At 43.0% G+C, this 23894-nt stretch overlaps 1 protein-coding gene across 2 annotated transcripts in view; it reads left to right on the forward strand.

Moving 5' to 3' along the window:
* Positions 1–23894, forward strand: part of INPP5A (inositol polyphosphate-5-phosphatase A) — a 190853-nt gene that overhangs the window by 110739 nt on the left and 56220 nt on the right. For both annotated transcript variants that reach the window (XM_036385695.2, XM_036385694.2), the window contains exons 7-9: positions 1318–1370; positions 4852–4971; positions 20113–20197. In XM_036385695.2, coding sequence (XP_036241588.1) covers positions 1318–1370; positions 4852–4971; positions 20113–20197 — 258 coding nt within the window. The remainder of the gene's footprint in view (positions 1–1317; positions 1371–4851; positions 4972–20112; positions 20198–23894) is intronic.

The following is a 23894-nucleotide window of genomic DNA, read 5'->3' on the forward strand; positions in this document are numbered from 1 at the left end:
GTTTGTGCTCCAGCTGTGGATCCTGTTAGGAAGGGGTAGAGTGTTTGCTTTCCAGCCAGCCATCCCCTGAGTGCTTGCTGGACCTGCAGAAGAGGCTAATTTTTCACTGTTGAAAAAAATGGCAATAAAGTCAATTGTTATTTGAAATATAATTATTATGGTGTTGTTTCTGGTTGGTCTTGGCTGCTGTCACTGTGCTTGTGCCTGGGGAGAAGGGGAGGGAGATGGGTCCCTTTTCCCTGAGGGATGCTCAGAAGATGCAGACTAGGTTGGACAGGGTTGGAGCAACATTGTCTACTGGAAAGTGTCCCTGGCCAAGCAGGGAAGCTGGAACAAGGTGAACGTGCCTTGCAACCCAAACCAGTCTGTAATTCATTTGAAGTCAGCCTGGTTTGGTTTGTGGAGGCCCTTCACTATCTCAGCAGAGTTTAGGATTGAGAACTGTCTGTTTTTAGAGAGAATGAATACACCTGACCAGTGCCTCAAGAGAGGTTTGGGGGAGTGGTACCTCTGACTGGGGATGCTCTGCTGGGACTGGCAATTTATTCACAATAAGGACTCACATTCTTTAGCTACAAAATCATTGGCATCGTTACTTAGGCCTGTATGGTGCAATATTCATTCCCAGAGCAGATTAGCCCAGACATTGTTAACAAGGAACAAATAGGATGCAGAATCATGTATTTTTATGGGAGGTTGTGGATTGTGGTAGTGGCTTGGAAGTGGTGCTGAACAGCCCCTTCTTGTATGTGAATGACATGTATGGGCCCGAGCTGAATTGTGGCTTTCTAACCAATGGTGTGGCTGTGATGAATGGAATCTTTTACCACTATTTAAATTCTTACCTTTTGTAGAAATATTGGGTGGCTTGGCTCAGCAAGAGAAATAGCTTTCTAGCAGATCTCATTCATTTTAATTTGATGTAAATCTCTGATGACATTTTACAGTTCAGGTAAAATTACAAAGAAAACATTAGAAAAAACATTGCATAGGCAATAAGAATTTGCTGGTTTGAGCTAAGCATAAATATAGCTGGAAAGCTTTCCTATCTGGTTATCTTTCATTTGTAAACAACTGCCAGGGCTTTTATTAATTTTACATGTAATTTTGTAACTGCTGCAGGATCAAAAATATAATTAATTCCAGGATTTATAAAAGACACAATATCTGTTTTAAAGGTACCTCAGTTTGTGTTCAGTGCTTCTTGGTTATAATGTATGGATGAGCTCTGCTTCATTTTGTTCTTTGTGTCTGTACATTTCACTTTCACAGTATTCTTTACCTAAGATGATTGGTTCTTATTCATTTATTTTTCAGTGCAAGTGGTCCAGAAAAGGTTTCATTCGAACAAGGTGGTGTATTACTGATTGGTAAGTTGCATCTTAAAGTTGTTTCTGCTTACGTTTGTTAACAACAATTTCAGGCAGGTGTTTTCATGCGTAGACTGGTCTGTTCATAGAGCGGGGGGTTCCACGCCTGCTCCTGTCTGTTGGACATGGGGTGCTCAGTGGATTGTGGTGGTGCTGGTGTGGCCCTGTGCAGTCAGAGGGGCTCTGGGCCAGGCACAGCGTGGTGCTGGCGCTGTCCCCCTGCTGCTGCACCGCTCCTGGGGCTTGCCAGCATCTCGCCTGGCTCTGTGCAGCCCTCGCCTCTGGGGCCTCTGCAGGGAGAGCATGTTCTATGGAAATCTGAAGAAATCTTCTTTAGATTTCTCTAAGCCTACCTGGAAATCTGGCCTTGCTTTTTTACCGTGTACTCACAGCTTTGGTCTTTACCGCTTACTTATATTGTAGTCATGTACATGAGCATTCAGCACTTTTCCCTTCCTCATGTGGTTGTTTCACATTTACAATTGAAAGCTTGATTTTGAAATCTCATGAATGTTCACATAGGTTGACTTCTGAGTACTGAACAGTGTTCTGGCTTTGTTGGCATAAGCATGTTTATTTAATTAGACAGCTTGTGAAAACAGAAAAGGTACCAGGTTTATTCCTTTTATGGGCTTCTGACCCAGAAATTGGGCAGGCAGTTGTGTGATACTGTAGGTTCATGTTAGTTTTTCCAGATCCACATGCTTGGGGTGTGATTCCAGCACTAGATAATTGCAGAAGTGGGTGTTAACATCAGATGCTAATCTGGACTTTGCTCTTGCATCATGACTACCCTAGGTTCTGTCTCTTCTGTCCTCTGGGATTTCCTCTCTGCTGAAAAAACAGCATGAATTTATTTTTAGGCCTTTCCAAGAAAGAAAGGTTCTTCAGAGACAGACTTAAGTGTAATGTTTTCTTGTGGGGGCATTAAAAAAAGACAGTCTTTGGCTGTAGGTGATGTTTGGGTGTGTTGGGCAGTGAGGATGAGGAAGCTCACAGCTTCTCCTAGTCTGTAATGGGCCATGGTGGTAGTTCTGTCTGGTGTAATTTGCAATTATGATCCACATGATCTAGCAAGGTCTCAGATTTTCTAATGAGAGATTGAAGGGGTGAGTTACTATGTACAATTTCTGAAGAATGAAAGTGAAATACTATGGGAAATGCAGGTTGTTATAAAATCCACCTGAGGAGGTCTGAGTGCATAATGTGACTTTTCAGGGTGTGATGAGTGCTCTCACCCAGTCTCTGTGCATATGAACAAAGTTCTGCCCATAGTCATGAAAACCAGTTCCATAAATCATGACTTTTGGTCAATGCATTTCTACAGTCAAATAGGTCAATAAAAATAGAGCCCAGGCCCTTGTTAGTACTTCTGTGTGAGACCTTGAAGGGAACTATTCATTTTCCCTACCTAGGAACACTGTTACAGAATGTATCTCATGCCAAAAACAAGGGACTCCCAAAAAACCAGAAAAGTGACCTTAACAGACTTCAGAGAACTGTCCTTTTTCTTCCTCTGTGATCAGTGGTCTGCCCCAGTTGAGTTTCTCTGTGAATCCAGATTTTTCAAATCCATTATTCTTCATTAACTTACCTTTAGTGTGGACAAAGAACTAAAGAATCCTGGAGCACTCATGAATTTTCACATTATGCAAAAATGAAAGAGAACTTTATAATTCATGCACTTTAACTTTGTGGGGTTTTTAGTATCTTGACTATAAGGTGAAGGTGTTTGTTTCTATTCAAATAGTTCTCAGTGCACTGAATGCATTACAGTCTTAAATACAGTTTACATATGTAGCTCATATTTGCTAGTGAGAATAGAGTAGAGGATGTGCTTACAGCATTTAGGCAGGGCACCAAGCCTGGGGATGTTTGCAAGTGTATCAGTGATCAGAATCAGCAACCAGAATAATTTTGATATTCTCAAGAAAGTAATATTGGAAGATGACAGTCAGGGAAACGCAGAGCGTTGCACTTTGAGAGGAGAATTTAAAAGCACCAATACTATTTTTGGGATTAACTGACTCATTACCCCTGCTGTAGAAAAGGATCAAGGGAGAAGGAATTGAATATGGATCATTATTATCTTACTGAGATGTGTTAATAGGTAGGTGCTGTGAAGGACACGAGGGGAGAAGGCACGGTAGTTATTTGAGTGCTGCCAAGGCCTGTGATAGAGTGTTGTGTTTGGCTTTCAGTGCTGTGCTCTAGGTATGCTGGAAAGAGTCAGGAATGGTGGAAGGGTTTGGCCAGGGGGTGAGAAACTTGGGCCGACTACAGCAGGGAAACTAGTTGCTGTCAGCCCTGCAGAAGGGGCAGAGATCAGTTTAATTTGCAGGAAAATAGGTAATACGATGAAAAGCTGAGTTTAAGGACAAGAAAGTTGCAGGTGGAAGGCCCATCATCAGTAAATTTTAAGAGCAAGCATGTTTTAGACACTTGAGGGTGGGTTATAGGTAACTTTACACATCAGGTGAGCTGGTGACTTGGGACCCTCCCTGTCCCACAGGGATTCTTTCTGTCTGTCCTTCAGTCAGACAGGACTGGATGTCTCAAGCTGTTGTGTTTTGTAGTTCTGTGGTTGTTATCTCTTTATAAGAAGGTTAGTGGGAGTGCTCTCCGTCAGTGTGGGTTCACTGGACAGGATGTGCTGCTCCCTGGAGCCAGAGATGTTCACCAGGATCTCTGGCAGAGCCCTTTGTGCTGTGTGACCTGTGTGTCTGACCGTGCTCTCACTGCCATTATTGCTGTGTCCTGGTCCATTCCCATCTCTGCCATGGTCTGGGAAACCTCCCTGAGCAGAGCTTGGGTTTCTGCTTGGTGTCTGTCTCAGCCAGAGCCTGTCCATGCACTCACTGGCAGGCTCAGGGGGCCTTTCTGGCCTAAACAAGTCTGTGCTTCTGTGGCCTCACAGGCATGGACTGACAGAAGCAGCAGGTGTCCTCTTCCCAGCTGGATGTGGTGTGTGTATTGACTGCTGCTGTCTCAGCATTCTCTGCACAGGGACAGATAAGGAGTCACAGTGATATGATTTAGGCCTTAATGACAGTAACATTTTCCTCTCAGTAGCTTTTCATGTTGTTTATTGCAGAGCCACAGTTCTACTTGACACTTAGCTGCAGCTTTGAAACTGGAAGTTGTTTGTTTACGCATTTAATTTTGTTTTAAAAATATTTTAGTGAAAGGGTACTGCCTGATTTCTGGAATTGTAACTGGCAAATAGCTTTTCATTTTCATGTTATACATCCTTTATGCAAAAGACTTGATGGAGTCTTACCTGTGGATGAGCTGTAAGTTTGATGGCAGTCTGACAATTTTCTGATTATGATAGCTTATTCTGCACAGTTCTTGTGAGTAAATATTAAGGTAACATAAGAGTGAATACAGTAAGTGCTGTGTTGAATACTTTGCTGATGCAACAAATGTTTTTTTTTCTTTTATCCTGAATCATTTTATTTTTTTCCTTTTTTTGTCATAGTGCCTTTGACTTGGTAAACATTCATCTTTTCCATGATGCTTCCAATTTAATTGCTTGGGAAACAAGCCCATCGGTTTACTCAGGAATACGGCATAAGGCTCTTGGCTATGTACTTGATAGGTATGTATTAGCCTTTCCTGGCCTCTTTCAATCTCTGTCTTCATAAGCAGCGAATGAAGGATGTTTCAAATGGCACACTCAGAAATGTAGAGGGTTTTATTCTGTCGCCTGAAAGTGGTTACTGCTTGCCAGAGTTTTCTAGACAGTGCAGGTTACAGATCACTTTATGACACTTATTCTTTAAAGCCAAATAACTGATCTCAGGGAACCGCTCTGAAGTCACCAGAATTGCAGAGTAGGAACCACACTTATTTTCTAAATGTGTTAGGTAGATTAGCTTATTTTTAGACTATGTGAGCTCTAGTGAAGTGCATTCAAGTGCATCGTCAGTTACAGAATAACAGAATAATTCCAGTTGGAAGTGCCCTCTGGAAGTCCCTTACTCATCCCTCTGTTCAGAGCAGGGCTGATTTCAACAGCTTGTCCAGCTGAGCTTTGAGCAGCTCCAGCATGGTGGTTTGTAGCTCTTCTGGGCCGCACATTACTGTGTTCTACTACCCTCACTGTGAAGTTTTCTGTCCCTATTATCCAGCCAGAATTTTCCTTAAAGTGGTTTGTGTCCATCACCTGGATCTTTTGGCATGCCCTGCTGAGCAAAGTCTGGCTTTTTCCTCTCTAACTACCAAACAGGTAAAGCCAGCAACAGAGTCCTCATGTAGACAGCTCTTCTGCAACCTGAGCAAGCCCAAGTCTTTCAGCCTCTCCTTGTGAGTCCCTGCACACAGAGCTGGTGTGCTCTAATCTCCACACCAGCTGGGTCCAGCAGGCAGCTCATCTCTGCAGCAGCACAGCGCTTGTGTATCGTCGTTGCTGGTGTTAGTGGCCACATGGGTTCTGGTGGTGTTACAGAGCTGGTTCATCTGATGAGTGGTACAATACAGAGGAGTCCCAAAAATACCCAGAAATTTACAGCTGCCCTAATTATAAAGCCAGGAAGAAGACAGCTTTCTCTTGAGTAAGAAAACAATGTTTCTGTGTGGGCATCAGTGTGTTGGCAGAGTAAATGTATTTCTACTAGCAGGTGCCAGCCAGCTTCATGCTTGCCTGAGAAACAGAGCTTTAACGTGTCCCTTCAGAGCAGCGTGGCACACACTGCAGTCCATGGCCTAATGGGGGGCTTCAAACAAACTGCTGAGCCTGGAAGGAATACAGAGCCAGAGCACTTTGTGTGCTGTTCCTGCCCCCAGCCCTGCTGCCCAGCAGCCCGTGGCCATGAGCCTCTTCACCAGGCCCCCCAATGAGCACGGGACCGCTGCTGCTGTCACCTGGCCAGTGTCACCTCTGTCCTTCCCCAGGGCGAGGAATGGGGGGCCCGGCCCGGCAGGGGTGCTGAGCCCCATCCTGCTGCCCCACTCAGGCTTTTGGCTGAGCCGCACCACCGGCCAGGGCCAGCCCTTGCTGGCTGAGAGCAGCACCTGCCTGGCCCCATGGGCAGCCCCTGCCCAAAGCAGCCTCTGCTCCTCTGCTGCCTGGCACAGCCATAAGGCATCCCTGTCCACAAGCAGCTGTCTGCTCTTCTGCCTCTCTCTGGCAGCAGCCTGGAAGTTACAGACACTCCTGAACAAAGCAATTTATGTGTTGGAAAATATCTTGTTCCCGTTTTTCCCTATGTAGCTTTTCATTGAAAATGTTTTGAAATGTTGCAGTTGTGTGTAAATGCCTTTCCAGTCGTGTTCTTTCTCAAATTTCCTTCTTTGTGGGTTTTCTGTCCTGTAGGGCCGGTAGGTGGGATAGTAGAGACTGCCTTTCCCCCAGCAGGGGGCTGATCAGGAATTTCTCCAAACAGGAATTTACCATCACCTTTGGGATGACCCAGGGGTGAACAGGAAAAAGCCAATATTGCCTTTCTCTTGTATCACTTGCAAAACCTGCTCAAACCACTTGAAAATGCTGGAGGCAATTGGAAGGTTTGCATAGATAGCATATATATAAAAGATCCCTAATTTACAGAACAGGGGCTCAGGAAGATTAGGATCTCGGTGCAGTCTGGGTGCATATTCTTGAGTTCTGCTGCATAGAGCAGTATGGTTTGTTTGGGTTTTTTTTTTTTTTTTCATTTTGCTTGGCTCCATTGGTATCTTTTCCTTTTCTAATGCTTTGCATGAGGGAAACCTGTGCAAACCTTTTGCATTATTTACTGCACGCTTGTTTGCAGCATACAGTGTGCTTCATTAGCTAATTTTGGCTTTGGACCTCCCACGATGCCCTGGCAAGGGTAAGGTAATAAGACTGTAGTATTAGTGTCAGCCGTGGGTCAGGGATGTCACGATGGTATATCATTAAAATGTGACACTGCCAAAAACTGCCCCAACTCCGCTGTCCTTAGAAAAGGAGCCCTTGGATTTCGGGTTGCGCAGTGGCACAGCAAGCTCGCCGTGGATGAATTGTTCATTTTGAGGGAGCAGCCAGCCGCAGATCCGGACCTCCACAGTGCGGTGAGGGGCTGGCGGGCACAAAGGGGGAGTTCTGTAGCCAGTGAATAATGGGAAGCCCCTTTCATCGGCAGGACTAACCTTTTGGCAGCCACCAGCACACTCTATTCTGATCTGCTGATTGGGGAGGACAATACACTGAAGCTTACTTTGAATGAATGCTGCCACCAACAGTGTCCCCATTCAGGGGCTTTGGGAACCATCTTTGGCCATTGTCCCCCAGCACTCCCTCAGACAGCAGGAAAAGGGAAAGTGAGAGCAGCTATAGGGGGAAAAGTACTTCTTTTCTTGGCTTTAATCTCTCTTTAAAGCTTCATAGATCTACATTTCCAGCTGAGCTACTGGAACTATGCAGTGTCAGATAAATACAGAAAGAGAGAGGTTTCAAGCTGAGCTTTCAAATCCCCTTATCTGCATGAACTAATAATGCAGATTTAGTGCTGTTAAAAACAGAGACTGATAAGTCTTTTCCTTTAAAGCCTTTAAACTGCTAAAGAGCATTTAACAGCGATGCAGTTCAAACCCGATGAACAATGCTGAGAAGGAAAACAGTTTATTGAGCTAAACCTTCACTGAATGAAACTGAAACACCTTCTCACAGTTGATTTAGGTCACTGTGGGAGTCAGTGAAAGCTCAGTTGTGTTCACGCTGCATCTTCATAAACATGAGTTATGTACAGCCTTTTATTTGGGCAACAGCTACCACAGGAGTTGGGGATGCAAACCAGAAGAGGGTTTGCAAATTAAAGCTAAAATGGATCAGTTTAACTGTTCAGATTGCCAGGGAAGTTGCTGTCTCTAAAGTTATTTTAGCCACAAAGTTTTAACGCATAAGAAAAAAGCTGTGCAACATCACAGCATTGGTGAGCAGGGGGAGGCTGGGGGAAAACCAAGGAAAAAGCATTGGGGGAATGATACAAAGTTATGCTAAAAGTTTTCTCCTGGGGAAGTCTGTTAGTAATCCTAGTAGCATGTTTGAGGAGTAGAAGGGTTTGTTCTTCTAGCTTTAATAAAGCTTCTGCTTTAATAAAGTTAATCCTGAAGTGATTTAGCTTTAATAGCATTAGAATTAGTTAAATAGAAAGAACACTTTTAAAGGCAGCTCACTGGTATGTGCTGAGCCAGGTTGCATTTAATATTTGCCATTTTGCAAGGGAGATGTGGTGTCAGATTGTTGCTTTTAAGACCAAGAGGATTGGAATCATGCTGTTGTTGAACAAATATTTGCTTGTAACTTTACAAATACACATACAGTGTGTATGTAGAAAATTGAGGTGTGTAGTGAGTCTCTGTCAGCACCAGTGTAAACCCAAACTGAGCCCCCAGAAGTCAGTTATGTTGTTCCAGGTAGGCGCAGGTCTACAGTCAAAACTGAATTTGCTTTAAAATGAGGTAAGAACATCTGCTTTATATTTTGTGGAGGGAAAAAAATTCTTCAAAGCCCGTTTTGGATAATTGCCATGTACAGTTAGCCCTATTTGCATGATACTTGGTTTTTTGTATTTTCTGAAGTTGGAGGGTGTAAACTACACATGCAAGTAAGAGAGGAAAATAGTTTACAGTTTGGTTTAATTTTTCATGCAGCTGTTATAACTAATGCTTGTGCATATTTCATATTAATTAACTATATTGACATATTAGTCATGTCCTGTAGCCACTCGATGGGCAAAAGTGTAAGAATGCAATACCCAGGCTGGGGAATGAGGAAAAAGCTGCAGGATGGGGCCCTTCAAGAGTGGGAAGGAGAGTTTGGGAAGGACAGGACGTGAGGTGTTAGCCTGATCCCTGGCTCTTGGGATGTGCCAGCCATCTAAACTTCCTGAAGTTATCTCAAGCATTGAGATCCATAAAATGAGTGTGGTTTTTTTTTAATGAAAGTGACAGTGCTCTTCTGTTTTCCTATTGAAATGTTCCCTGGCCTAGTTCAACAGAAACATTTTTACATTACAACTGTGAAATCTTAGCATAAAGCTTCCCTTTGTGCCCTTCATTATTTTCTCACAAATATAGTCCATTGTCACATAGCTGAAGTTAATTTGATCAACATTGGGACATTTAACTTTTATGTCCGGTCAAAGGAGCTGTTTCATGCTGATTTTGAGTATTGAAAAGAAATGATTGCCAGAAAAATAATGTTACTATTAACAATTCAGAGCAATTAGTTTCCCAGGGAGAGGCGATGTGATGCACCGGCTCCACACAACTATTCTTTGTCATTTTATGGATGCTCATCAGTCAACTGTCACCTCTTCTCAAAGACCCCTCCAATCTAAATGTTTCTCTTTGGGCTTTTCCCAGAACTAGCAGCTGAATGAGCAAAAGAAAAGCCACTTAGTTTCTAGGCAAAGGAAAACTTTGCTCTAAAGATCTGGGTCATTTGGGAAGATCCTCAAAGCTGCTTGCTTTAGGAGGGCTTGGGATTTTTTTGTCTTGGTTTGGTTTTGTTTTTACTTTATTTGGTTTTTGCAGCAGTGATTTTAACATGAGCCTTCAAATGCATAGTGAAATTTCTGTGTATTCAGATAAAAAGCACTCTCAAGGCAAATAAACCTTCCAGCCAAATGTTTTCTAACAAAGGTTTAAATCCCTGGATCACATTCAAATCGACAGCTTTTCATTAAACACCCGAAGCTCAGCTCGTTAATATTCAGTCATTCTCCCCCTTAGAGGAAGGTTAAGTGCTCTCAAAATTAGCGTGTTTGGATAATATGCTCTTTAAAGAGTAAATCCAGCAAAATTGTCTTGTTACTTTCAGCCTGTCAAATACAGCCAAAGTCACTTTTCCTTGCTCCTTGTTTTTCTGCTGGCTTGAGCTTTGGCGTCTTTGATGCAGTTGTCAAAAATTCAACTCGTCTGTCCTTCCTCTCTGCACAGACACATTGTGAATTTTACTTGGATTGTATTTTTAGCAGGAAAATATTTTTGTACTGGTATGTATTGTAATGGAAAGCATACACTAGTATAATTTGAAGGGCACACAATAATTGCAGTTCCATATTAAGTGAATGATAATTTTCGGTCATCCTAATCACTAATTTTGTCCTTATTCTGTTGTTTTCAGCATTTGGAGCTTTTTTTTTTCTTCTTTTCTTTTTGGCATTACAAACTGAACAGGTTATAATAAATTTTCAGTGTTCATTATTCAAATGGTAAATATCTAATGTCTCTCTTGTGATAAATCTGTGTGAACAGTACCAGGTTTGGAAGCGAAGATCTGAAATCCTAAATCCAGAACTTTAGATACTTGCAGGTATCACAGAGAAAGGTGTCATTTAAAGAAAAAATGGAGTAGATGCACTAAGCCAGTTTTTGCTGTACCTGGCCAGTGTGAATAGTATTGCGGCTCTTTCAGAAGAAATGCTGCAGTTCAAGCTCTGAGGATTCCTGGAGACGTTTCAGTCAGTTGTTTGCCCACACAGTCCCTGTCCAGCAGTGGGGATGTGGATCATGGCAGTCTTGTGGCACTCGGGGCCTCCACCTCATCTTCCCTAAAGGCTTTACTCCTTTTTGCCTGTTTTCCATTACCAGGATCTCCTGGAGCTGCCCTGTTGGCTGCTGAGTCTTTCTGGTAGAATGTAAGCGCTGCAAGCACAGGCAAGGTTGGGTTTACTGCAACAGTCCCTCTCCCAGGAGAGCATGTGTAATTAAACATGTGATGCAAGAAAACAGAACGCCTCTTAAAAAAGAAATTACTGCAAGTAACTTGTTGCCTGCTCGATTTTGCTCAGAAAGTGGCTTTCTATGAGAACGTGCAGAGTGTCACATTCTCATTGAGTTATATTTCTCTCTTTACTGTAATTTGTTCCTTAGAGAGCCTGGAGCGGGAAGAAGATAAGTCATTAGTGTCCAGCTAAAGGTGACACTGACATCAGCATCCATTGTGGTCTGCCTCTTTTCAAATCTCCTATCCTATGGCCATATCTTCTAGAATAGCTGTGATTCAATTAAGGAGAATCTATATGGGCTGTTGATCCAATTTTTACTCATTTGCAGAGAAATGAAAATAAATTGCTATTGTGATTTTATTTACAATGCTGTGAGCTGATAAAATGGAGAATGGTTGAAAGAGCCCCATTCTGCTCCCATTGGAGCCTGTGGGCACCAGGCCAAATAGCCACCTTGGAGATTTTGACTCTCATAAGGTGGGAGCACTGTGGGAGGAGGTTGTGGGCTCTGCCTCCTGCGTTCCATGTCCTGGAAAGATTCGGATCATCCCCACCAGGAGGATGCTCAGGTGGGAGGGACAGCGTTTCCAGCCACTGGTCTGCCTGTGCAGGAGCTGGAGAGGATGTAGCTGGCTGGGCAGAGCCTGCTCAGGGCTGGATAGGTCAGTTGATGCAGCTGCCTCGACTGTTGTGGAGCTTCTTTATCTTCATTTCATCTGTGCTGGGTTTAAGATGCAACCAAGATGAGTCAGTTTCTCAGCTCCAGCAAGGAAATGGGTCCTGCTGTTGTAATATCCACTAGAATTTTCATTGTTCAAACCTAATGTTGACAGTTCTTAACTTTCTTGATCACCGTGCTCTTTGGAAAATGGGTTGTTCCCTTCTCTTTAGCACTTCAAACGTTTCTGTCCTCACCCCTTTTTTGTTCCCTCTCTTAGCTCCTGGTGCTCCACTGTAGTGTGATTTTCAAAGGGATAATGTAAAATTGGTTGCTCATGAGCTGTTCTCAGCATCGAGCATTGTTTCATCCTTTGTTAGTGAATTCTCTCTGGGTCTGAGCCATTTGCATTGCCCTCTTCTAGAAACATTTGGGTTTATTTTAAATTCACAGTTGCCCTGAGCCCAGCTGTCGCCCAGTCCCGATGGTGATGGTGGAGCCTGCTGTGGATGAGGTGGCTCTGCTGCCCACACAGCCATCACAGGAGATGGAGCTGGAAGAGATGCTTCTTGTAGGTCTGGCAAGACCCAAATCTGACAAAAGTCCTTAACCCTTGCACTGTCGTTCCTATCAATGAGCTGTTTAGGACAGACAGTGTCTTTAGTCTGAGTTGCTCTAAATATGTCACAAAAAATACTTTTATAAGCTTAACAATAAGCAGTATCCTGTTGCCACGTATCCTGGTTATTTCTGTCTCACTGTTTGTGCTTTTGACACTAAGTGGCTGCAGGACTTTGGCTTTGCTCCCCACATTTACGCCCTGCAGAAGAAAAAGCAAGAATTGGGATGTCTTGGGCTTCATGCAGAAAGATTGGGCAGTTACCTGCTGTCTGCTGAGCACCAAGTGTCACCAGCACTAAGGAGCTCAGAAACTGTGTGGGGGGATGTTAATATTCCATGATAAAGCAAAGATCCAAAAAGACATCCCATCTCTCTGGTTTCTTCTTATAGTTTTCTCTTGTATCAGCTGAAGAGCATGAAAATTTCTTTGCATGGTAATGCCAGTGTTGTAGTGCTGTGCTGTCCTGGAGCAGAATTGACAAGTCCTTACATCATTATCCAGGGCTGCTATTTCATTAGGCGAATGTCAGTGTCAGGTAAGATCATGGGTTTGTCAATATAATGAAAATACCAGTCAAGTGAGGAAAAAGTCACAATTTTCCAGCTCTAAAAATTGATTTTTATTGCTCTTCTTGTATTCCTTTCTTTGGATTAAGTATTTATTATTGATGTGGTCTTTCTTTTAATCTTAATAGCTGCTGACATTGTAATTAATTAAAAAATACAACATTTTTGCCCAAATGGCACTATATTGAAATTAAAAGTGAACATCACATATTAGTTAAACAGCCCTGGCAAATGTCTTGAGTGCTAAGATGATTGCCTAAGCTTCTTGACAATTCCCTTCATCTTGCTGTATGGTGCTTGACCTTTTGAGATATTTTGGTGTTATTAATAGGTTTTAGCCATTATATCAGAAAGAACAAGGCACAAAAATATTATAAACTTTATCTTTTTAATGACAGCACTACACCACCTTGGGCATGCCAATGAAGGCACTTCCGTTATGGCTTTTGAGGCATACTTAAACTATCAGTCAGCAGGTAACTTGCCCTTGGAATGGATGGGGATTTTTTTTTTTACTTGCCCCCAAATGTGTATTTGAAATTGCAAAAGTGTGCAAGCTGAGCACTATCAGAGCTGAAGGGAGGTGGTATACAGGAGAAGACAGGGTTCTCTTTCAAAGCTGTCTCTGAAACCTCTGCTGGGGAGGGCACCAGTTCTCAAGGTGCAGGTGTTTGGGCTGATCTCTGCTTTTTCTTTTTAAAAGTTTTCATCAATGCAGATAGGAGCAACAGAAATCTGAATGGTCTGGGTTGTTGTAAGCCAAAACCTAGTGTTTCCATCCTCTTGATCTTCAGTGCCTTGACGTGGCTGTGGCAGGAGACAGTGTTGTCGTTCCCCAACTTTCCACCAGAAGTCAGTGCAGGAGCTGTCACTACCTCTGGCACTACAGATCCGTGGAGATGAAGGTGTTGTATAACCTTGTTATCCATAGGTCACCTGCCACTTCCCAACCAGCTCTTGGCTTCTGCCAACACGATGGCCAAGCCACTTTTCTAAACATTCCCTGTTGGGGTGAGACCCTGCCTGGCCAGGGAAGGTGAGTTGATGATGCCTTTGGCACTCTGCCACGGGCAGGGTCGAGGGCCTGGGCGCCTGTGCTGTGCACAGCGAGCGCCCCACGGGTGCCCTGAAGGCTTCACGCAGTGGGAGAGAGGATTTTCAGAGCCCCTCTGGGGACACAGCCCAGCACTGCTTCTGCTGCATCAACTCCACACAGAACCTGTGGCTCCAAGCTGCAGGTCAGCAGTAGACAGAGTGAGCAGTTTGTCCTGAGAAGTGATGGTCGCACCAGGAGTGAGCTGATCCTCTTGTCTCAGTGTGTTAGTTGTGATCTTCATATTCCTTCACTTAGGAGAGGACATTTTATATAGGCAGTCATATGTTAAGGTCCCTTCCAACCCAAACCGTTCTGTGGTTCTCTGTCCTTTGTTAAAAGCTTTTGTGTCTGTAGCTCCCATGTGCAGATAACGCACAGAAATAAATAGATTGTGGAGAGATAGTATCTTACCCCAGAGGTTGTGCGAGAAAGATGGAATGGCTCATATTAGCTGGTATTTATCTTAAATACATTTAGTTATTAGAAAAATTTGCTCACCGAATAAAATATGGCTTGACCTTTGGATTGTTTCTTCCCAAGAAATGTGACAGTGTCCCTCCTTCTCCCCCATTCAGCCTGCTTGGCAGAGCTGCACGGTTTTTGTTTTGTTTTGTTATGTTATTGTTGTGTTTAAAAAAAACCAAAACCCTCAAGCCCCTCTTTTCAGCAGTGTCAAGTTAGGATGAATTGGCCAGGGAGGCATGTTTATAGACTGTGTGAAGAACTTTGTCTTTGTGTGGGAATGCTGGTGACACTGGTATGGCTTGCCTGAATGAACTGCGATGACGCGGCTAATAAGGTGTCCTGCTGAGCCTCGCTGCAGCCTTTCTCAGACCTCCCACCTAATGCCATTCAGCTCCAGCTCAGTGTAGCTAATTTTTCCCATTCCCTCAATTCTTTAGGCCTCCTTACAAACAGAAAAGTCAACTTTCACACCGAGGAGAAGATAAGTGCTTTAGGAAATAATCATGTAAACAGAATGTTACCTTCTGACCTGATGCTGATACCTTGGTCTGGGACAAAACCCAGCTGGCTATTGCATTCGACATGGCTATTAAAGGAATAATGCTGCTGATCCTCCTTACAAAGTGCCCTGAGAAATGGTTTAGCCAAATCACAGTGCCTCTTGTCACACTGAATCATGTTCAGCTGCTCTCTTCCATGACCAGATTGCTGATATTTAACTGCTTCCTTGTCTTCTCCATTCTGTGAAGGGGGGACAGTATAGGAGAGGGAAAATATGAAAGCAAGGGGAAGCTGATTCTTTAATTTTCTGGCTGAATTTCAATGCTTTGAAGTATGTATACAGTGGCCCATACAGCATTTATAAAAAGAGGTGCATTTAATCAAGTAACTTTATTTTTAGCTGCTTCAAGGAGTACTTTAAAATGTATTGCAAAAGGATTTCAGGGATTCTAATAACACAGAATTGTTCACTTTAGGACTGCACTGAACCCTGCTGTGTGTAGCAACTGAAATCAATAAATAGGTCCAGATTTCAAGTAGTATTGAGAAGATGAACTGCTCTCTCTTCCTTGTTTTAGTCTTGGTAGGGATCTGACATTTCCTAAGTGGCTTTGAGAAAACTTTGCCTTCACAGTCAGCAAAGCTGGCACTGCCACCCGAGCTGAGAGGTGTGTCCTTATGGCAGAGGAGCTGGGGGCACCCCGAGCAGCCCCGAGCGCAGGCTCCTGCCGTGGCATTTGAGTGACCTCTCCCTCGAGCCCCGCTCCCATCCCAGCCGGGCTGGTCAGCCCAGGCTGAAGCTGTTCAGCAGCACAGCTTGGGGAGGTCAGAGGTTCCTCATAATTCACCTGATGCCCCCAGAATAACAGATGGTTTTGTCACAGGACAGTGTGTCAGGGTCTGCCAGGCCAAAGGCTCTGCTGAGGGAACGAGGTTTGCTCAAAGCCTGACTGGCACGGCAGAGCATGGATGTCTCCAGTGCAACACAGGAGCTTCTTTCTGGGCCTGTAAAGCTCTTGCTGATACCCAAAGTGAGCCAAATTGCAGTTATTAGACCAAAATAAGAATTACATGTATTTATTTTGCAGCAAATAAGTTGTAATTTAGTGTTAATTTGCAGTGACAGTCAAGTTTACTCCTTAAAAAAAAAGTACAAATCATGTATTTAACTCATCAAAACATTTCAGCATGGGGATAATTTGGACTGCAAGCTCCACTTGAAAGTAACAATTGCTTGAATGTTTCTTCTCTTACTCCCCTGTTGTGGCTAAAACAGTCTTCTGCTCATTCATCCAACTTGTCTGCTACTTCTCAAAATAAAACAAGGTGTGAAGACAAACAGACACTAACCCATTCAGTGCAGAAAACTTTCTGTGTAGTGCCATCAATTAAAAATGTATCATGTGTTTGAAACTGGCAAAATAATTCAAGAAATGTGTTCCAGGTATGAAGAGTCTGTTATCAAGGACTCTCTGTGCAATTACAAATTCTGTGGTTTTGGAAGAGGTGAAATCATCTTTGGTGTTTGTTGTTGTGTGCTCTAAAGTTTACCAGGGACAGCAGAAAGCCCAGAGGGGAGCATGCTTTTTTCCCAGTGCAGCTGATTTTTCCAGTTTGTTATATTGATTGATTTGCCAATTTGTTATATTGATTTCCAAAACGTGCAGAAGCAAACATCTTTCTTCGGTATGTTTTAAAATGTTAAAAAATTCTTTTCCTATAAGTGATTCCTTTTGGAGCAAGAGCAGAGGATGAGGAGGGTGAATGTGTTCTTCCACCCTTTTCAAAATGAAGACTTCTCTTTCTGGAACGGAAGGGCTGTCTGTCATCTGTTGGAAAAGTTTCCTGTTTCGTTTGCATTTGAGTTTTGGATCCACTCTGAACCCCTGTCCCCTCCTGGTGGCCTTGCCCAGGTCACAAGAAGCAGCATGGCCAGTGAAGGCATTGATGACTTGTGTGGCTGGCATGTAGAATTGTGCAAGGGAAATACCTGTGCCTTCTGTACAGTCATGAATAACTGAGTCACCTGTTTTGTCATAAGCTATCTGAAGTTGTACAGGAATAGAGCCTTCAGATGTGCTGAAACCCTTTGGGATGAGCTGGTAAAAGTTGTTAAAGGAAATGTCACTGGGTCCTCCCACTAAAACCATTGGATTTATACTGGTGACTTGGGCTGGCTGCTTTCTTTTTACATGGTTCAGATTTATCACTTCATTGAGTGGTGGCGGTTTTAAAGGACTGTTTGATTTGTAGTTAAAGGAAGGATGTTTTTAGAAACAAAAAGCAAAGGAGAATGACATCGATTTGGAAGCCTTCCTAGTTTTTCTGCAAGCACTCATTCTTTTTTAAAAAATTTGTCTTCTGAATTCTCAGTTGCCTGCACACATGTTGATCTGTACATTTTTATGGCTTAGAACATGGAAACACAAGGAACAGAGGACTTCTGTTGAGCTCTCACTCCAGTCCTAACACCTTCCCTGTGTCCCGGGCCAGACTGGCTGTGTTTGCAGCGCCCCATTTCTGTCCCAGTGCCCTCAGTGACAGGCAGCTTTTCTGCTCGTTCCCAGGGGAGGGGACATTGCTGTACTCTTCTTTATTGCCATCTCCTTTGCACACTTGAGGTCTGCCTCTGAAAGCACAGTCAGGAAAACTGGTTCTTGTGCCATTGATTTGGGGCAGTTTTAGGTACCAGGAGGCATTTCAGCACAAAGCTATCAGAGTTCCAAACTGCTGAAAGAGGTCTAAGATTTGGGAACTCTTGAACTAACAGTAAGTTCCACTTATTAATAGTAAGTAATGGCAAGGACATTAGGTTACGTACACGTATTAAGTTGAGTCGCTTAAAGGAATTTTCATTGTTAGGTACCCCACATCACTTAGTAAGTACATAAATGTGTGCATCCTTTGCTGTGCCACTATTGTGAATTTTCTTGTACACCTGAATTAATTTCACCACTTGTGAAAAGAGATGTGTCAGAAGCCACTTGGAGAATCATTCTGAAGTAACGTTTGGACTCTAACCTATCATGAGACACTCTTTCTAAAATGTCCAAGAAGATAAGCTACTAGGGGAGAAAATGGACAAAAGTTATTAGTAGTAGAGCTGACAATGATTTGTATGCAAATCACATTTTAATCAGGTAATGTGCAGGACTACGAAATGGCTGAGTTTTCATTAATTGATCAGAAGAAGATTAATTAGCTGTTTCAGTCATCAGTTTGGAAACATTTTCACAGACTATTTTTTTAATAGTCTGTTTATTTGGAAAATCTGTCTTTGCATAATTCAATCACAGGCATGGTACTCATAATCCAAATTTGTTTCAAGAGGCCTTCAGTGGACCTTGATGTCATTCCTGCAATATCTGTCATTCCTCTGTCAGCAGTAAATGGCAGGGAGCAGAGCCAAAGCTGGTCCTTGAATCAGGACAGTTGGAAAGCAAAGTCTGGTTCTGATGTGTAAGTTGATGTGATTTTGCAATGATAGTGTTAGCAAACTGTAGCAATGTAAATGGTTTCACTTTTAGCAAACTGTGGCAATGTAAATGGTTTAGCTTTTAAGTTCTCATTTTCCTTCAATTTTCCGTGAGGGCACTAATCAAACTAATGTTTTGTGCAGGTCAGGAGTGACAGGTTTTTCTCAGGGCTCGCTGGGAGCTGACAGTGGGCAGTATTTATTAACAGTGCCTGCAATAATCTGTCAGCTAAATGGAGGATTGGAGATTTTCATAGCGGAAACAGATAAGTCTTTGCAAGAGATTTTCCTCAAATGATCAGTGTCTTAGGCCCAATGCACATAATTTTTTTCCATAGAATAATATTCCTCATGTAATAGATTACTGTTGATGAAAACCGTGAGATGTTTTCAGAGGAGAAGCAGTATCTCATTGCAGATCCAGTGTTACATCCTTCCTTATAGCTTGAGAATGAATGGGTGTAATGCATTAGAACTGGTAAAGCCATCTGAAGCAATTGCCTCCTGATGGGGCAGCAGTGCCTCCCGAGCAGCGCTGCAGGATGGTGCTTCACCTGCCCGTGTGGGCCCTGCCAGGCTCACCTGGAGTTTCTGACAGTAACGCTTCCACGTTGATGTATTCCCAGAATGTTCACAGGGCATTGCCTGCGTTCGTTCCTTAGTTCTCTCATCTTGCACACCCAGGGGGGTTCTGTGTGCTCTGCATTTTGTCTGTATAAATTCTTGGTGGCTGTGGCAGTTGAGTTTTGGGTGTTTCATGCCTTCCTCAGCCACTGATAGGAGATGAATTACATTGGTTCCTGGTTTGAAAATAAGTGTGACTTGGTGGATTTCTAAATGCCAAGATCTCTAGAAGCTGTAAAATTGTGTATTGTTGAGAGTACCTTACAACTGTTGCTAATAATAGATCAGCTAATAATATGACAGCTTTTAATAATATGAGATTTGAAAGATGGATAGTAATGCCATATCTCCCTGGGTAAGACTGAGCAAAGGCTTGAGGAAAAGTCAGTCTTCACAGCTGGAGCAATTACTTGTTAGGTGTTAGCTACAGCCTCAGCAGAAATCCGCTGTGAACAACACAGAGAGCTGCCTTGAGAGAGCTGTAGCCGTTCTGGGAACCTCAGGGATGCTCAGTCTGTCAGATGGGATGATTGATGTCTAGCCCAACCCTGTCACTTCTGTTGTGGTTCACAAAGTACCCCAAAACAAGGTGACGTTGCTTATATATCAGTAAACTCAAATGTACTCTGAACTGACTGCTAATTCAGCATTCCTAATTCTTACCTGCCCAGACCAAAGCTATATCCTTAAACTTTCCAAGGTGTGAAGGACCTCCATGGTACCCTCAAGATTTCCATGGTTCCCAAATGCCACTTCTGCAAGATTTGTATGAACTGTTGCTTTCCCCAGCTTGCTCTGTCAGCCAGGCATGGGAAATTAGATGCCCTGTTGTACAGGGACTGGAGATAAAATTGCCTAAGCAAAGAAAATCAACTGAAAAATATGGTTAATATATTGGTCCAGTACAAACTGGTAGTTTTGATGGTTCCAATAATTATTTCTGAGACTGTGCTAAAGGATAACATGTGTGTCCTTGTATATTCTTGCATGTTTGTAAAGCCAAATGACAGGTTTGTTCTGTTTTCATTTTTTTCCAGAATTATCGATCAGCGATTTGAGAAAGTTTCGTATTTTGTCTTTGGAGATTTCAACTTCAGACTGGATGCCAAAGCAGTAGTAGAGGTAAGACTTCTCTTTTTCTTCTGTTGTAGACCCTACCAGGTTGGAATTATTATTTTTTTTTCTGAAGAAAACCTAAAGGTGACTTGACAAAGTAATGTTAATATTGACATCAGACTTGCCCAAGACTGCTTCTAACAGGAACATCCAACAAGTAACTAACATTGTGTGGTTGTGACTCTTGCCATCTCCTTATAGCTCACAATGAATCAGAATAATTGCCTGCAAACAGAGGAAGTGTTGCATTACCTTCCTACTCTGAGGAAAAACAAGAGGCATTTCCTCAATGTCTGTGGTAGAACTCCACACTTTAAAAGTACAGGCAGTCATCAGTACAGACCTTTGTGCCTGTAGCATCTTGATGTGGAGGGGTGACTAGGAGATTTGCATGAAGCCAAAATAATGTACTAAATTTTTTCATTATAAGTTGAGATAACCTTGACCTGAATGCTGAAGCTTCAGGTAAGGTGGTGTCAGAAATAATACCCAGATTGAAATGGGTATTTAATCTTATGGCTTTCACACTTTATTTCTCTGAGGTGCTGCAATGTCTTTTTGGTGTCCTTGAGGGTAGGCATGCATCTTTTGAGCCAGAAGTTTTTATTTTGTAAATCTGTGGGAAATATCCTGTGCGCCAAAGGCTGGCAGCCCCCCATTCAGGTGCAGTGCTGTTCTCCTTCCTTACACGATCAGTAGTCCATCCGTTGAAAAACTGGAGTGTGATGTTACAACATTTCATATGGAACTAATAGCTTCTTCTTGGAATCCTTTCTGTAGTGCAGTCAGTCAGCCAAGAAGCTTAAAGCATAGTTGAAATGGAAGTCAAGTCACTAATTCAGAATATGCAGCTTCAGACTGCATATGCTAAGGGTCAAAACCTGCTCTGCTCCCCTGTGGCTGCCATAGTTCTCATCAATGTTCAGAGATCACTTGATGGGGATCACTTCAAAGAACTGTTATGCTTTTTCTCTTCACTAGTGGTGTGGTGGTGTTACTGAGGATGTTGCCGTCTGAGAGCCCCTGTCAGTCACACTGCAGCAGTTACCCCCTGCACTCAGTACTGATGAGGGTGCTCCAAGCTCTTCCTGACTCACATACTGCCAGCAGTCTGCAGCACTGACTCTGCAGAGGGTGTTTGCTTTAGTACCAATTCTTCAAGCTTTCTATGTTTATATCTGTCGGTTTCAAAATCATCCCCATCAAACAAAATAGTATCACTAGCCCCAAATGATGGAAACAGAGTGAGCTGCAGAGCAAGAAGGGTGAGCCCAGAGGTTTCTGAGCCTCTGCATCTTGAGAGTGTTTTACCCCTACTGGTTTACGTTGCTGCATGTGAGCAGAAAAAGTGTAATTGGAAGATGAATCAAATTCATTTTCACATTCTTCCTACCTCAGATGCAAGCCTGTGTGAGTCTACAAAGCACTAGAATTATATTTTCTATTGGTTTTTTTTTTTTGAGAAGTAGCATACCCCAGTAATCAGAACTTCACCCAGCTACTCTGCAATGTTAATTAAGCATAATTGAAACTGATTCAGAAACTTCCAGTTTATGCATGGACAGCTAAAGTCACGGTAAGTTTGTTTTGTAGTGTTTTGTACTTGGTGTAGTTTATAAATCTGTATGTCAGCAGACCCCAGAGCTGTAAGAAACAGTTGTCTGATGAGTCTGGGACTGCCTCTGGACAGTCCTGAGGGAGTTAATAGTCAGCATGCAGCACTGGCAGTAAGGGCTGGCTCCTAGGTGACAGATCCATTCTGAAGTATCATTTGGAAGGACAGAGCTATAGGCCACCTCTAGAGGGAATAGCACTAGATAGGACTCGGTGTCTGATTGTGTTTTAAGATCCAGGCCCAAATCACCTCACAAAGTAGCTTGTGAAGGGTGTGACTCAAAGGTGCAGCTCAAACGCGGCCGGCCGTGTACAGCTGGCAGCGGCACAACAGGAGAGGCAGGGGTGCTTCTGTCCCACATGCTCAGTGCCAGCCCCAGGGAGAGCCTGTGCTCAGCTGGGAGCCTCCCACTCCAAAGGCTGTCCCAGTCCCTTCTGGTTCTTAAACGTGTGCCCATGCAAATGGATATTAACCGCTCTTTGGACTATTCAGCAGCGGAGTTAATACTGGGAATTGTAAGGGTTAATCCATTGACCTGTCATCTTTGTGTATGTTACTAAATTTATCTCTGCTTTTCTTGCTGACCTTTTGAATTCCCTCTTGAGACCACAGCTGCTGAACGTTTGAACACTGAGATGCTACAAGCAATACTTGTGTAAATGCAGACTGTGCTTACATCAAACATAAAGAATAAAGCGTGTTTGTAAATAACTTCCCAATTAAGCCATTTAAAGGGAGAATCTGAGAGCTGTTCAGAATGTAGAGTCCAGACCCTGATGTGCAGTGTCCTAAATCAGATGCAAAAAATATTGTGTATATTAATTCATAATTAATAGACTATAAATCATTAATATGTAATTTATTGAACACTTATGGGAGCTTTAATTTAAAGTCCCATTGATTTCCTTGCTAGGAAAATCTGCTTTCCTGTTGTTGTAGCCGTGCAGGGGGAGGCTGTTACTGGCACATGGGCAATGCCAGGTGCTGTTGCTGAGGCAGCACCAGTGAATTTTCCAGGTGTGTTTGCTGGTCGGGTCCTGGCCTGCCTGGGCAGCCTCACTGGGACCAGGTCCCAGCACATCCTGCTCGGGCTGTGCAGCCGAGGCTCTCGCTTTGAGGAGGGTGAGTGCCAGGGCTTTATCACTGCGCAACATCCAGAAAATCTTCTGTTAGAGTCCAGCCTTGTGAAGGACACCACCCTGCTCCAGCCAGCAAAAATAACCCTTGTAGTTACAAAGTGTGTTTAGTAAGGCAGTAACTGCAGAAGAAAGATCTACATTTCCTTGGGTTTTGGTCACTCTAAGATGTGCTGTAAGACCCGAATCTTCTGTCTGACAGCCAGGTAAATTCACTTAATCTTATATTGGCAAAGCTGGCTGAGGATTTGCTGCTGTTTAAATTCAAAGTTTTGCCTACTGATTTTTTTTTTAAATCCTAGACTTTTTTGGCTGTTACAGCATTCTGATTATTTGCCCACTGCTTTCAGATACCTTCCAGCACCTCTATTCCCAGCACATATGGAAGTGTTTGCAACATAATATAAAAAAAATACTAAAAATATTAACATATTAAAAATTCACAAATTCAAGCCTGCCCAGGCACTGTGCTGGAACTTGGAGCTGCTTCTCTCCTGTACCCTGCCCCAGCCCAAAGCATCTCAGCTCCCAGCTGTGGCTGTGCTTATCCAGAGGAGTATTTCTCCTTCTGTCTGTGGGCCAGTTCACCACTCTTGCTCTGTTTTAGTTACCATTCAAGTGTTTTAGGTGGGTCTAGACCAAGGAAGAGTATTTTTTCAGTCAGCTGGCCGTAGTAACAATCTGTATTAATCTCTGAGAATTACTTTATTTTAATATTTAAAGAAGTTATTAGTTGAATCTCCATACTAGAAGTCTTCCTCATGCAGTATGTCCATTTTAGGAAGGTATAAACAGGCTTAAGAAACTCAGCTTATTTTGACTGCTTTGGGAGTAAAACCCTCTTTCTGAGACTGCTGATTCAGGACTCTCTTAGAAAAGTACCTTGTAGTTCCTAGAATTTAAAATTGTGTGCTCCTGAGTCCCAAGAATGGCAGCTCAGTAACGAGTTCAG

The sequence above is a fragment of the Molothrus ater genome, chromosome 8 (genome assembly GCF_012460135.2).
Source record: "Molothrus ater isolate BHLD 08-10-18 breed brown headed cowbird chromosome 8, BPBGC_Mater_1.1, whole genome shotgun sequence".
Lineage (NCBI taxonomy): Eukaryota > Metazoa > Chordata > Aves > Passeriformes > Icteridae > Molothrus > Molothrus ater.